Genomic DNA, 14,669 nt, shown 5'->3' with positions numbered 1-14,669 from the left:
GCCACTCTAATTTACCCGTGTAGAACGTTGCCGTGTAGAGCGTTGCATTAGTTCCGCTTTTGGCGCTCGCGTGTAAAATAGTTATACATTCATAATTTTTTATTTGGTCAGCACGGGGGGGCCACAGGGGTGGCCAGGGACATTTCCAGGGAGGCACGGGCCTCCCCCGGCCTCCGTGTAAAACCGCCACTGCGTACAGTCAATAACACAATAGAAAATCTAGATACAGTGTGTGCAAATGTAGTAAGTTATGGAGGTAAGGCAATAAATAGGCCATAGTGCAAAATAATTACAATTATAATTTAGTATTAACACTGGAGTGATAGATGTGCAGAAGATGATGTGCAAATAGAGATACTGGGGTGCAAATGAGCAAAATAAAAAACAATGTAAATAACAATATGAGGATGAGGTAGTTGGGTGGGCTAATTACAGATGGGCTGTGTACAGGTGCAGTGATCGGTAAGCTGCTCTGACAACTGATGCTTAAAGATAATGAGGGAGATAAGTGTCTCCAGCTTCAGAGATTTTTGCAGTTCGTTCCAGTCATTTGCAGCAGAGAACTGGAAGGAATGGCGACCAAAGGAGGTGTTGTCTTTGGGGATGACCAGTGAGATATACCTGCTGGAACGCATACTACGGGTGAATGTTGCTATGGTGACCAATGAGCTAAGATAAGGTGAGGATTTGCCTAGAAGGGATATAAATAACTTTTATAAACAATGGAAACACTGCCATGTTGCACTATGCCTTGCTGTTGGAAAACCACATCGGTGTCTGACTTTCGGCTATCGCAGATGCACCTCCTAAACTTGTCTATAGTAGGTTGCTTTCGCCTTAACACTCAAACGAACCCATTCTCTTGCTTACACTGGATGCAGTTGACAGTGATGTTGTCATAGCACAGGTGCAACAGCAGTTGATATGGCAGGTGAGTCATCACAACAGACTGAGGTGACATACTGGTTGTGAGGACATACATTCAGCTTCTCCATACTGAGTTAGATTTGCTCAACTCTTGCGTCCTCTCTCGCTTCACTTTGAGAAAGTTATTAGAGGAGAGGCTGCGAGGAGAATGAATGTGGAAGAAAATGAGCTTGTATCGCGGGTCATCAGGCAACACAGTTCACAGTTCTGGGTGACTTTAACCTCCCTACATCTGCCTTTGACTCATTTCTCTCTGCCTCCTTCTTTCCACTCCTTTCCTCTTTTGACCTCACCCTCTCACCATCCCCCCCTACTCACAAGGCAGGCAATACGCTTGACCTCATCTTTACTAGTTGCTGTTCTTCTACTAATCTCACTGCAACTCCCCTACAAGTCTCCGACCACTACTTTGTATCCTTTTCTCTTTCACTCTCCTCCAACACTACTCACTCTGCCCCAACTCAGTCGCAATCTTCGCTCTCTCCTGCTACTCTCTCCTCTTCCATCCTATCATCTCTTCCCTCTGCTAAATCCTTCTCCCTCCGGTCTCCTGATTCTGCCTCGACCCTCTTCTCCTCCCTTTCTGCATCTTTTGACTCTCTATGTCCCCTATCCTCCCGGCTGGCTCGGTCCTCCCCTCCTGCTCCGTGGCTTGACGACTCATTGCGAGCTCACAGAACAGGGCTCCGGGCAGCCGAGCGGAAATGGAGGAAAACTAGACTCCCTGCGGACCTGTCATCTTTTCACTCCCTCCTCTCTACTTTTTCTTCCTCTGTTTCTGCTGCTAAAGCCACTTTCTACCACTCTAAATTTCAAGCCTCTGCCTCTAACCCTAGGAAACTCTTTGCCACCTTCTCCTCCCTGCTGAATCATCCTCCTCCTCCCTTCTCCCGCTCTGTGAATGACTTCGTCAATCATTTTGAAAAGAAGGTTGACGACATCCGATCCTCATTTATTAAGTCAAATGACACCGCTGGTCCTGCTCACACTGCCCTACCCTATGCTTTGACTTCTTTCTCCCCTCTCTCTCCAGATGAAATCTTGAGACTTGTGACGGCCGGCCGCCCAACAACCTGCCCGCTTGACCCTATACCCTCCTCTCTTCTCCAAACAATTTCCGGATACCTTCTCCCTTACCTCACCTCGCTCATCAACTCATCCTTGACCGCTGGCTATGTCCCTTCCGTCTTCAAGAGGGTGAGAGTTGCACCCCTCAAAAAACCTACACTCAATCCCTCCGATGTCAACAACTACAGACCAGTATCCCTTCTTTATTTTCTCTCCAAAACTCTTGAGCGTGCTGTCTCTAGCCAACTCTCCTGCTCTCTCTCTCAGAATGACCTTCTTGATCCTAACCAGTCAGGTTTCAAGACTGGTCATTCAACTGAGACTGCTCTTCTCTGTGTCACGGAGGCTCTCCGCACTGCCAAAGCTAACTCTCTCTCCTCTGCTCTTATCCATCTAGACCTATCTGCTGCCTTTGATACTGTGAACCATCAGATCCTCCTCTCCACCCTCTCCGAGTTGGGCATCTCCGGCGCTGCTCACTCTTGGATTGCGTCCTACCTGACAGGTCGCTCCTACCAGGCACCACGTGCTCTCACCACTGGTGTCCCCCAGGGCTCAGTTCTAGGCCCTCTCCTATTCTCTCTATACACCAAGTCACTTGGCTCTGTCATATCCTCACATGGTTTCTCCTATCATTGCTACGCAGACGACACACAATTAATTTTCTCCTTTCCCCCTTCTGATAACCAGGTGGCGAATCGCATCTCTGCATGTCTGGCAGACATATCAGTGTGGATGTCGGATCACCACCTCAAGCTGAACCTCGGCAAGACGGAGCTGCTCTTTCTCCCGGGGAAGGACTGCCCACTCCATGTTCTCACCATCACGGTTGACAACTCCATTGTGTCCTCCTCCCAGAGTGCAAAGAACCTTGGCGTGACCCTGGACAACACCCTGTCGTTCTCTGCTAACATCAAAGCGGTGACCCGATCCTGCAGGTTCATGCTCTACAACATTCGCAGAGTACGACCCTACCTTACACAGAAAGCGGCACAGGTCCTAATCCAGGCACTTGTCATCTCCCGTCTGAATTACTGCAACTCGCTGTTGGCTGGGCTCCCTGCCTGTGCCATTAAACCCCTACAACTTATCCAGAACGCTGCAGCCCGTCTGGTGTTCAACCTTCCCAAATTCTCTCATGTCACCCTGCTCCTCCGCACACTCCACTGGCTTCCAGTTGAGGCTTGCATCTACTACAAGACCATGGTGCTTGTCTACGGAGCTGTGAGGGGAACGGCACCTCCTTACCTTCAGGCTCTGATCAGACCCTACACCCAAACGAGGGCACTACGTTCATCCACCTCTGGCCTGCTAGCCCCCCTACCTCTACGGAAGCACAGTTCCCGTTCAGCCCAGTCAAAGCTATTCGCTGCTCTGGCACCCCAATGGTGGAACAAGCTCCCCCACGACAGCAGAGTCACTGACCACCTTCCGGAGACACTTGAAACCCTACCTCTTTAAGGAATACCTGGAATAGTATAAAAGTAATAGGATCTGGGTGTTTGAGCAACAGGGCAGAGGTGAAACGCCCCTTCAGTAGACGGAAGGCCTCATCGGCAGCAGGACCACCTTTGAGGAGAGAGTTGAGAGAAGAGGCGATGGAGCTGAAGTTAATGAAGCGGCAGTAGAAGTTGGAAAAACCCAAAAAACGTTGTCCCTTTATGGTGGTTGGGACTTGCCATGACCTGACTGCGTCGACCTTCCTCTCCTCCATAACCACTCCCTGCGGGCTGATCCGATATCCCAAGAAGGAGACAGCGGCCTGATGCAACTGGCACTTCTCCGCTTTGACGTACAGATGGTTTTCCAGGAGGCGTCCCAGGACTACCCGGACGTAGGCGATGTGATCCTCCAAGGTGGCCGAGTAGATCAGGATGTCGTCGATATACATGACCACCTGACTCCAAAGCATGTCCCAGAACACCTTGTTGACGAATGCCTGGAACACAGACGGAGCATTGGCTAATCCATAAGGCATCACCAAGTACTCATAGTGCTCAGACATCGTGCTAAAGGCTATTTTCCATTCATCCCCCTCCCAGATTTATGAGATTGTAGGCACTCCACAGGTCCAGTTTAGTTAAAAAAACGGGCCGCGTGGAGCTGTTCGATGGCGGCCGACACCAACAGGAGAGGGTAGCGGTACTTGGTGGTGATGGAATTGAGACCTCTGTAGTCGATGCACGGACGTAGACCTCCCTCCTTGGCCACGAAGAAGAAGCCTACCGACGCAGAGAAGGTGGATGGGTGGATGAAACCCTGTTGGAGAGCCTCCTGGATGTACTCATCCATGGCCTTGGTTTCAACCACCGACAGGGGGTAGGCTCGGCTGAGCGGAGGTGTAGATTCTGCTAGCAGGTCGATGGCACAGTCCCAGAGGCGATGAGGAGGGAGACAGGTGGCGCAGGTCTTGGAGAAAACCTCCCGGAGATCCTGATAAACCTCCTGGATGTTGTGCTGGAGGGCACCAACGTGGCTTCAATATTTTCGTGAGGCAGTATTCTGTAACATATACAGTCGTGGTCAAAAGTTTTGAGAATGACACAAATATTAATTTTCACAAAGTCTGCTGCCTCAGTTTTTATGATGGCAATTTGCATATACTCCAGAATGTTATGAAGAGTGATCAGATGAATTGCAATTCATTGCAAAGTCCTTCTTTGCCATGAAAATGAACTTAATCCCCAAAAACATTTCCACTGCATTTCAGCCCGGCCACAAAAGGACCAGCTGAAATCCTGTCAGTGATTCTCTTGTTAACACAGGTGAGAGTGTTGACGAGGACAAGGCTGGAGATCACTTTGTCATACTGATTGAGTTAGAATAACAGATTGGAAGCTTTAAAATGAGGGTGAAATCATTGTTCTTCCTCTGTTAACCATGGTTACATGCAAGGAAACACGTGCCGTCATCATTGCTTTGCACAAAAAGGGTTTCACAGACAAGGATATTGCTGCTAGTAAGATTGTACCTAAATCAACCATTTATCGGATCATCAAGAACTTCAAGAAAGTCCAGCAAGCGCCAGGACCGTCTCTTAAAGTTGATTCAGCTGCGGGATCGGAGCACCACCAGTGCAGAGCTTGCTCAGGAATGGCAGCAGGCAGGTGTGAGTGCATCTGCACACACAGTGAGGCGAAGACTTTTGGAGGGTGGCCTGGTGTCAAGAAGGGCTGCGAGGAAGCCACTTCTCTCCAGGAAAAACATCAGGGACAGACTGATATTCTGCAAAAGGTACAGGGATTGGACTGCTGAGGACTGAGGTAAAGTCATTTTCAATGATGAATCCCCTTTCCGATTGTTTGGGGCATCCGGAAAAAAGCTTGTCACCTTACACCTTAGCCAAATACATTTAAACTCAGTTTTTCACAATTCCTGACATTTAATCCCAGTAAAAATTCCCTGTCTTAGGTCAGTTAGGATCACCACTTTATTTTAAGAATGTGAAATGTCAGAATAATAGTAGAGAGAATGATTTATTTCAGCTTTTATTTCTTTCATCACATTCCCAGTGAGTCAGAAGTTTACATACACTCAATTAGTATTTGGTAGCATTGCCTTTAAATTGTTTAACTTGGGTCAAACGTTTTGGGTAGCCTTCCACAAGCTTCCCACAATAAGTTGGGTGAAGTTTGGCCCATTCCTCCTGACAGAGCTGGTGTAACTGAGTCAGGTTGTAGGCCTCCTTGCTCGCACACGCTTTTTCAGTTCTGCCCACACATTTTCTATAGGATTGAGGTCAGGGCTTTGTGATGGCCACTCCAACACCTTGACTTTGTTGTCCTTAAGCCATTTTGCCACAACTTTGGAAGTATGCTTGGGGTCATTGTCCATTTGGAAGACCCATTTGCGACCAAGCTTTAACTTCCTGACTGATGTCTTGAGATGTTGCTTCAATATATCCACATACTTTTGCTTCCTCATGATGCCATCTATTTTGTGAAGTGCACCAGTCCCTCCTGCAGCAAAGCACCCCCACAGCATGATGCTGCCTCCCCCGTGCTTCACGGTTGGGATGGTGTTCTTCGGCTATACAAAACAAAAGTTGTCCGATGATGTGCTTTCAGAAAAAAAGGAAATACAGCTATGAGAAATCACTACATAGGATCAGCAAGACTACTTGATATCCATATCTTACCATATATTTCACTAATGAAATTCTACATCACCATAGCATAGCCTGAGTAGTATGTAGTAAAGGGAGAGGCCAATCCAGTAAATTCACAGAGGAACATCAGAAGCGTCAGACTCACCGAGACAGCCAGAGTAGATGCTCTACTACTCTGAAAGACAAGCACTAATGAGACTATACAAAGCTTCTCTACCCTCATCTCGGTGTTTCCTCTCTCCTTCCCGACTCTGAAGTGTACACTCAGGTGTGCTCCTTTCCACACTGTTAAGCTGTGATGATGTCGTCATCCACGCAGGAAATGTACACAAGCATCCCTCAGGGTTCACATTGGCTGAAACCTCAGAGCTCATTCTTAAATAAAGGTTGATAAGCCAGTATGAGGAAACAAAACGTTTAGTTCAAATAAACACTGTTTTTATCAGTTTCACAACAAATCTTTGACATAAAAATAGGATATTTAAACCATCAAAATATGGATTAAGAATCCATAAAAAGCTGGAAATATAAAAATATGGAAATATGGATATGCATTCCATCAAAATATTGAATTAACACTAATACGTGTAACATCATTTATTCACACATCTGTTTGAAAAGTAAAATGCATGAGGACACTTGGTCGTTCTATTGGTCAGTGCACAACTTCTGGGTGTCCACAGTGGAGTGTCTGAGGAAGCCAGGCCCCAGTGCACTGTGGGAAGGGTTTTAGAGCCTCAGTCCTCCAGCAGTATGTCCACCTCCTCCATGGGAACCCTCAGTCTGAGCTCCTTCTCTGTCATCAGATCCAGGAACTCCTGCACGTGCTCAGGGAAGAGCTGCACCGCGTCCATGTATAAACCCTTTGGATGGATGGACGCGCACACACACGTCAGAAACCATGTCATATATTTTGACCAAAACACACCAAAGAGCTAACTAATTATCACAGTTTCATAATTTCATCGGTCACTGTGCTCACCTTGGCCCATGGGACGTCCTGAAGAGCCTTGTAGAAGATCCCTCTTCCCTTCTCCACCTTCCCCTCTGACACCTACAGTACACAAAACAACAGACGTCAGCTACAACACAACAAAACACCAGACGTCAGCTAAAGAACACAACGAAACACCAGACGTCAGATATAGTACACCACAACAAAACACCAGACGTCAGCTGCAGTACACCACAACAAAACACCAGACGTCAGCTAAAGAACACCACAACAAAACACCAGACGTCAGCTGCAGTACACCACAACAAAACACCAGACGTCAGCTAAAGAACACCACAACAAAACACCAGACGTCAGCTGCAGTACACCACAACAAAACACCAGACGTCAGCTACAGTACACCAGAACAAAACACCAGATGTCAGCTACAGTACACATCAACAAAACACCAGACGTCAGCTACAACACACGACAAAACACCAGACGTCAGCTACAGTACACCACAAAACACCAGACGTCAGCTACAACACACGACAAAACACCAGACGTCAGCTACAACACACGACAAAACACCAGACGTCAGCTACAACACACGACAAAACACCAGACGTCAGCTACAGTACACCAAAACAAAACACCAGACGTCAGCTACAGTACACCACAACAAAACACCAGACGTCAGATACAGTACACCACAACAAAACACCAGACGTCAGCTACAGTACACCACAACAAAACACCAGACGTCAGCTACAACACACAACACCAGACGTCAGCTACAACACACAACACCAGACGTCAGTTACAACACACAACACAACACCAGACGTCAGCTACAACACACCACAACACAAGACGTCAGCTACAACACAACACTAGACGTCAGCTACAACACAACACCAGACGTCAGCTACAACACACAACACAACACCAGACGTCAGCTACAACACAACACCAGACGTCAGCTACAACACACCACAAAACACCAGGCATCAGCTACAACACACAACACCAGACGTCAGCTACAACACACAACAAAACACCAGACATCAGCTACAGTACAAAACACCAGACGTCAACTACAACACAAAACACCAGACGTCAACTACAACAAAACACCAGACGTCAGCTACAGTACACCACAAAACACCAGACGTCAGCTACAGTACACCACAAAACACCAGACATAAGCTACAACACACAACACCAGACGTCAGTTACAACACACAACACCAGACATCAGCTACAGTACAAAACACCAGACGTCAACTACAACACAAAACACCAGACGTCAACTACAACAAAACACCAGACGTCAGCTACAGTACACCACAAAACACCAGACGTCAGCTACAGTACACCACAAAACACCAGACGTCAGCTACAGTACACCACAAAACACCAGACGTCAGCTACAGTACACCACAAAACACCAGACATAAGCTACAACACACAACACCAGACGTCAGCTAAAACACACAACACCAGACATCAGCTACAACACACAACAAAACACCAGATATCAGCTACAGTACAAAAGACTGGACATCAACTACAACAAAAACACCAGACGTCAGCTACAACACACAACAAAACACCAGCCGTCAGCTACAGTACACCACAAAACACCAGACGTCAGCTACAGTACACCACAAAACACCAGACATCAGCTACAACACCAGACGTCAGCTACAACACACAACAAAACACCAGACGTCAGCTACAGTACACCAAAACAAAACACCAGACGTCAGATACAGTACACCAGAACAAAACACCAGACGTCAGCCAAAGTACACCACAAAACAGCAGACGTCAGTTACAACACACAACAAAACAGCAGACGTCAGATACAACACACAACACCAGACGTCAGCTACAACACACAACACCAGACGTCAGTTACAGCACACCACCAGACGTCAGCTACAACACAAGACGTCAGCTACAACACACAACACAACACCAGACGTCAGCTACAGTACACAAAAACAAAACACCAGACGTCAGCTACAGTACACCACAACAAAACACCAGACGTCAGCTACAGTACACCACAACAAAACACCAGACGTCAGCTACAACACACAACACCAGACGCCAGCTACAACACACAACACCAGACGTCAGTTACAACACACAACACAACACCAGACGTCAGCTACAACACACCACAAGACGTCAGCTACAACACAACACTAGACGTCAGCTACAACACACAACACCAGACGTCAGCTACAACACACAACACAACACCAGACGTCAGCTACAACACACGACAAAACACCAGACGTCAGCTACAACACATGACAAAACACCAGACGTCAGCTACAGTACACCAAAACAAAACACCAGACGTCAGCTACAGTACACCACAACAAAACACCAGACGTCAGCTACAACACACAACACCAGACGTCAGTTACAACACACAACACAACACCAGACGTCAGCTACAACACACCACAACACAAGACGTCAGCTACAACACAACACTAGACGTCAGCTACAACACACAACACAACACCAGACGTCAGCTACAACACACAACACAACACCAGACGTCAGCTACAACACAACACCAGACGTCAGCTACAACACACCACAAAACACCAGGCATCAGCTACAACACACAACACCAGACGTCAGCTACAACACACAACACCAGACATCAGCTACAGTACAAAACACCAGACGTCAACTACAACAAAACACCAGACGTCAGCTACAGTACACCACAAAACACCAGACGTCAGCTACAGTACACCACAAAACACCAGACGTCAGCTACAACACACAACACCAGACGTCAGCTACAACACACAACACCAGACATCAGCTACAACACACAACACCAGACATCAGCTACAACACACAACAAAACACCAGATATCAGCTACAGTACAAAAGACTGGACATCAACTACAACAAAAACACCAGACGTCAGCTACAACACACAACAAAACACCAGCCGTCAGCTACAGTACACCACAAAACACCAGACGTCAGCTACAGTACACCACAAAACACCAGACATCAGCTACAACACCAGACGTCAGCTACAACACACAACAAAACAGCAGACGTCAGATACAACACACAACAAAACACCAGACGTCAGCTACAGTACACCAAAACAAAACACCAGACGTCAGATACAGTACACCAGAACAAAACACAAGACGTCAGCTACAGTACACCACAACAAAACACCAGACGTCAGCTACAACACACAACACCAGACGTCAGCTACAACACACAACACCAGACGTCAGTTACAACACACCACCAGACGTCAGCTACAACACAAGACGTCAGCTACAACACACAACACAACACCAGACGTCAGCTACAGTACACAAAAACAAAACACCAGACGTCAGCTACAGTACACCACAACAAAACACCAGACGTCAGCTACAACACACAACACCAGACGTCAGCTACAACACACAGCACCAGACGTCAGTTACAACACACAACACAACACCAGACGTCAGCTACAACACAACACAACACTAGACGTCAGCTACAACACACAACACAACACCAGACGTCAGCTACAACACAACACCAGACGTCAGCTACAACACACCACAAAACACCAGGCATCAGCTACAACACACAACACCAGACGTCAGCTACAACACACAACAAAACACCAGACATCAGCTACAGTACAAAACACCAGACGTCAACTACAACACAAAACACCAGACGTCAACTACAACAAAACACCAGACGTCAGCTACAGTACACCACAAAACACCAGACGTCAGCTACAGTACACCACAAAACACCAGACATAAGCTACAACACACAACACCAGACGTCAGCTACAACACACAACACCAGACATCAGCTACAACACACAACACCAGACGTCAGCTACAACACACAACACCAGACGTCAGCCAAAGTACACCACAAAACAGCAGACGTCAGTTACAACACACAACAAAACAGCAGACGTCAGATACAACACACAACAAAACACCAGACGTCAGCTACAGTACACCAAAACAAAACACCAGACGTCAGATACAGTACACCAGAACAAAACACAAGACGTCAGCTACAGTACACCACAACAAAACACCAGACGTCACCTACAACACACAACACCAGACGTCAGCTACAACACACAACACCAGACGTCAGTTACAACACACCACCAGACGTCAGCTACAACACAAGACGTCAGCTACAACACACAACACAACACCAGACGTCAGCTACAGTACACAAAAACAAAACACCAGACGTCAGCTACAGTACACCACAACAAAACACCAGACGTCAGCTACAGTACACCACAACAAAACACCAGACGTCAGCTACAACACACAACACCAGACGTCAGCTACAACACACAACACCAGACGTCAGTTACAACACACAACACAACACCAGACGTCAGCTACAACACACCACAACACAAGACGTCAGCTACAACACAACACTAGACATCAGCTACAACACACAACACAACACCAGACGTCAGCTACAACACAACACCAGACGTCAGCTACAACACACCACAAAACACCAGGCATCAGCTACAACACACAACACCAGACGTCAGCTACAACACACAACAAAACACCAGACATCAGCTACAGTACAAAACACCAGACGTCAACTACAACACAAAACACCAGACGTCAACTACAACAAAACACCAGACGTCAGCTACAGTACACCACAAAACACCAGACGTCAGCTACAGTACACCACAAAACACCAGACATAAGCTACAACACACAACACCAGACGTCAGCTACAACACACAACACCAGACATCAGCTACAACACACAACACCAGACGTCAGCTACAACACACAACACCAGACGTCAGTTACAACACACCACCAGACGTCAGCTACAACACAAGATGTCAGCTACAACACACAACACCAGACGTCAGCTACAACACACAACAAAATACCAAGACATCAGCTACAGTACAAAACACCAGACGTCAACTACAACACACAACAAAACACCAGACGTCAGCTACAGTACACCACAAAACACCAGACGTCAGCTACAGTACACCACAAAACACCAGACGTCAGCTACAGTACACCACAAAACACCAGACATCAGCTACAACACACAACACCAGACGTCAGCTACAACACACAACAAAACACCAGCCGTCAGCTACAGTACACCACAAAACACCAGACGTCAGCTACAGTACACCACAAAACACCAGACGTCAGCTACAGTACACCACAAAACACCAGACATCAGCTACAACACACAACACCAGACGTCAGCTACAACACACAACAAAACACCAGACATCAGCTACAGTACACCACAAAACAGCAGACATCAGTTACAACACACAACAACACCAGATACAACACAAATCACCAGACATACACTACAACACACAACAAAACACCAGACGTCAGCTACAGTACACCAAAACAAAACACCAGACGTCAGCTACAACACAACACCAGACGTCAGCTACAACAACACCAGACGTCAGCTACAACACACCACAAAACACCAGGCATCAGCTACAACACACAACACCAGACGTCAGCTACAACACACAACACCAGACGTCAGATACAGTACACCACAACACCAGACGTCAGCTACAGTACACCACAACACAACACCAGACGTCAGCTACAACACCAGACGTCAGCTACAACACTAGACGTCAGCTACAGTACACCACAACACAACACCAGACGTCAGCTACAACACCAGACATCAGCTACAACACACAACAAAACACCAGACGTCAGCTACAACACACGACAAAACACCAGACGTCAGTTACAACACACAACAAAACACCAGACGTCAGCTACAGTACACCACAACAAAACACCAGACGTCAGCTACAGTACACCACAACAAAACACCAGACGTCAGCTAAAGAACACCACAACAAAACACCAGACGTCAGCTAAAGAACACCACAACAAAACACCAGACATCAGCTACACCACAAAACACCAGACGTCAGCTACAGTACAACAAAACACCATACGTCAGCTACAGTACACTTCAAAACACCAGACGCCAGCTTCAGACATACTTCCAAGTCTCCTTCATCACTTGATTACTGGAACAAACCTGAGGTTCTGATAACTGTAATGATTTAAGGGTGTTTTAAAGAGGTGTATTAACAGGAAGTTAATGTTTTAAAGAGGCGTCTTACCAGGAAGTTAATGTGTTTTAAAGAGGTGTCTTACCAGGAAGTTCATGTACATCCTCCACAGCAACGGGCAGTGGACCCCGTGCTCCGTTGCTATGGCATTCTCAAACAGCGAGCGGATACGGTTGCTCAGGCCGTTCTCTGGCAGGGTGGAGAGGGTGTCGCCATAGCAATTAGACCTGCCAAGAAGAAAACAAGACCTCATCAAAAAACATCCAGTTAGTTAACGAAATGAATCTAAATGTGAGCTACTATAGTAGTACTTTCCATTTGTGTGTGTGTGTGTGTTCTGTTATTGACATTATTAAGTGATACTGATTAGAGCCTTCCATCTTCAGTGTTCTCACCTCTGAACAGAGTCCACCAGCTGCTTCCTCTGCTGCTCTGCACTGATGGCGAACAGGCGTGGCATGACACTGGCACTAGCCTTGGTCAAGCTGTGGAAGAAGCGTCGAGCCCTGCCGGCGCTGTGGTAGCGGTTCTCCACCTGCACGTACAACTGCCACAGGGGGGCGCTAGAGGCAAAGTGGGCCAGGGCCGAGGTCAGCGCCAGTCTGATATGGCTAAGTGGGTACACGTTGGTGCTGGTGTGGTAGCGCAGCAGCGCCGCCTGCTGGACAGCCAGGGCCTCACAATCTGAGACAGCGCTCTGTGTCTGTATGTCACTGATAACTTCACTGCTAGATGACTCCTGTGCTGACATACTGGAGTGTTGCTCCAGCCTCTTCCTGGCCAGACTGTAGACTGCATCAGCAGCATCGACCCCCACAGTCAGGTACTGGAACAGGGCGTAACACCCCACCAGACCTTTGACCCGCCTGGGCTTCTTGGAGTGCCCCTGCCCCGCGGCCCCCTCCTCCAGCCCAGGCAGGGAGCTCACCACAGCCTGCTCATAGGCCTTCCTGGCCTTCAGAACGGCCACTGGAGCCAACTGTCCCAAGAAGGGGGCATACGAACTACCCTCTGCTAGCTTGGTGAGGATATAGACCGCTGGTGAAGACATGGCGGTCGTAACAGTTGTCCCTGCTCCGCCCGTACCCCTTCGCCAGGCCTCCTCTACCTCCAGCTGGGCGTAGAGCAGGCAGAGGTCACACAGGGCAGGGTCTGCCAGCCCTCCTGCCACGCCCAGTCCCAGGGCTGTGTCGAACACCTTGTGGGCCTCATCCAAATTCCCTAGCAGCCACTCCAGGTGGGCATACTCCCTCCACAGGCTGAGGCGGCCCCGGTTCTCTGGCTCCTTCAGCAGGCGCTTGGCCAGGCGTTTGCTCCTCTTCCCCTGGAATTTCACATGCCTCTTGTTCCTGCCGCGCACGCACCTCAGCACCTTAATGTTACATACAGAGTGGGAGGACAGGAGAGACAGGAGAGACAGGTGCATTAGTGGGAGAATCTCAATGGAGAATGAGAGGGAGAAGGACACA

The 14,669-nt window shown here is 47.9% G+C and overlaps 1 protein-coding gene across 2 annotated transcripts in view; it reads right to left on the bottom strand.

Annotated features, from left to right (window-relative positions):
* Positions 1-5,951: 5,951 nt before the first annotated feature.
* Positions 5,952-14,669, bottom strand: part of nrde2 (NRDE-2, necessary for RNA interference, domain containing) — a 33,859-nt gene continuing 25,141 nt past the window's right edge. For both annotated transcript variants that reach the window (XM_041854872.2, XM_041854871.2), the window contains 4 exons: positions 13,596-14,572; positions 13,286-13,427; positions 7,086-7,157; positions 5,952-6,966 (listed from right to left, as the gene is read on the bottom strand). In XM_041854872.2, the coding sequence (XP_041710806.1) occupies positions 6,841-6,966; positions 7,086-7,157; positions 13,286-13,427; positions 13,596-14,572 (1,317 nt within the window). In that variant the 3' untranslated portion in view covers positions 5,952-6,840. The remainder of the gene's footprint in view (positions 6,967-7,085; positions 7,158-13,285; positions 13,428-13,595; positions 14,573-14,669) is intronic.

This window comes from Coregonus clupeaformis, chromosome 29, assembly GCF_020615455.1.
Source record: "Coregonus clupeaformis isolate EN_2021a chromosome 29, ASM2061545v1, whole genome shotgun sequence".
NCBI lineage: Eukaryota > Metazoa > Chordata > Actinopteri > Salmoniformes > Salmonidae > Coregonus > Coregonus clupeaformis.
The sequence above is the reverse complement of the archived record's forward strand: the minus strand, read 5'-3'. Positions and strand labels throughout refer to the sequence as shown.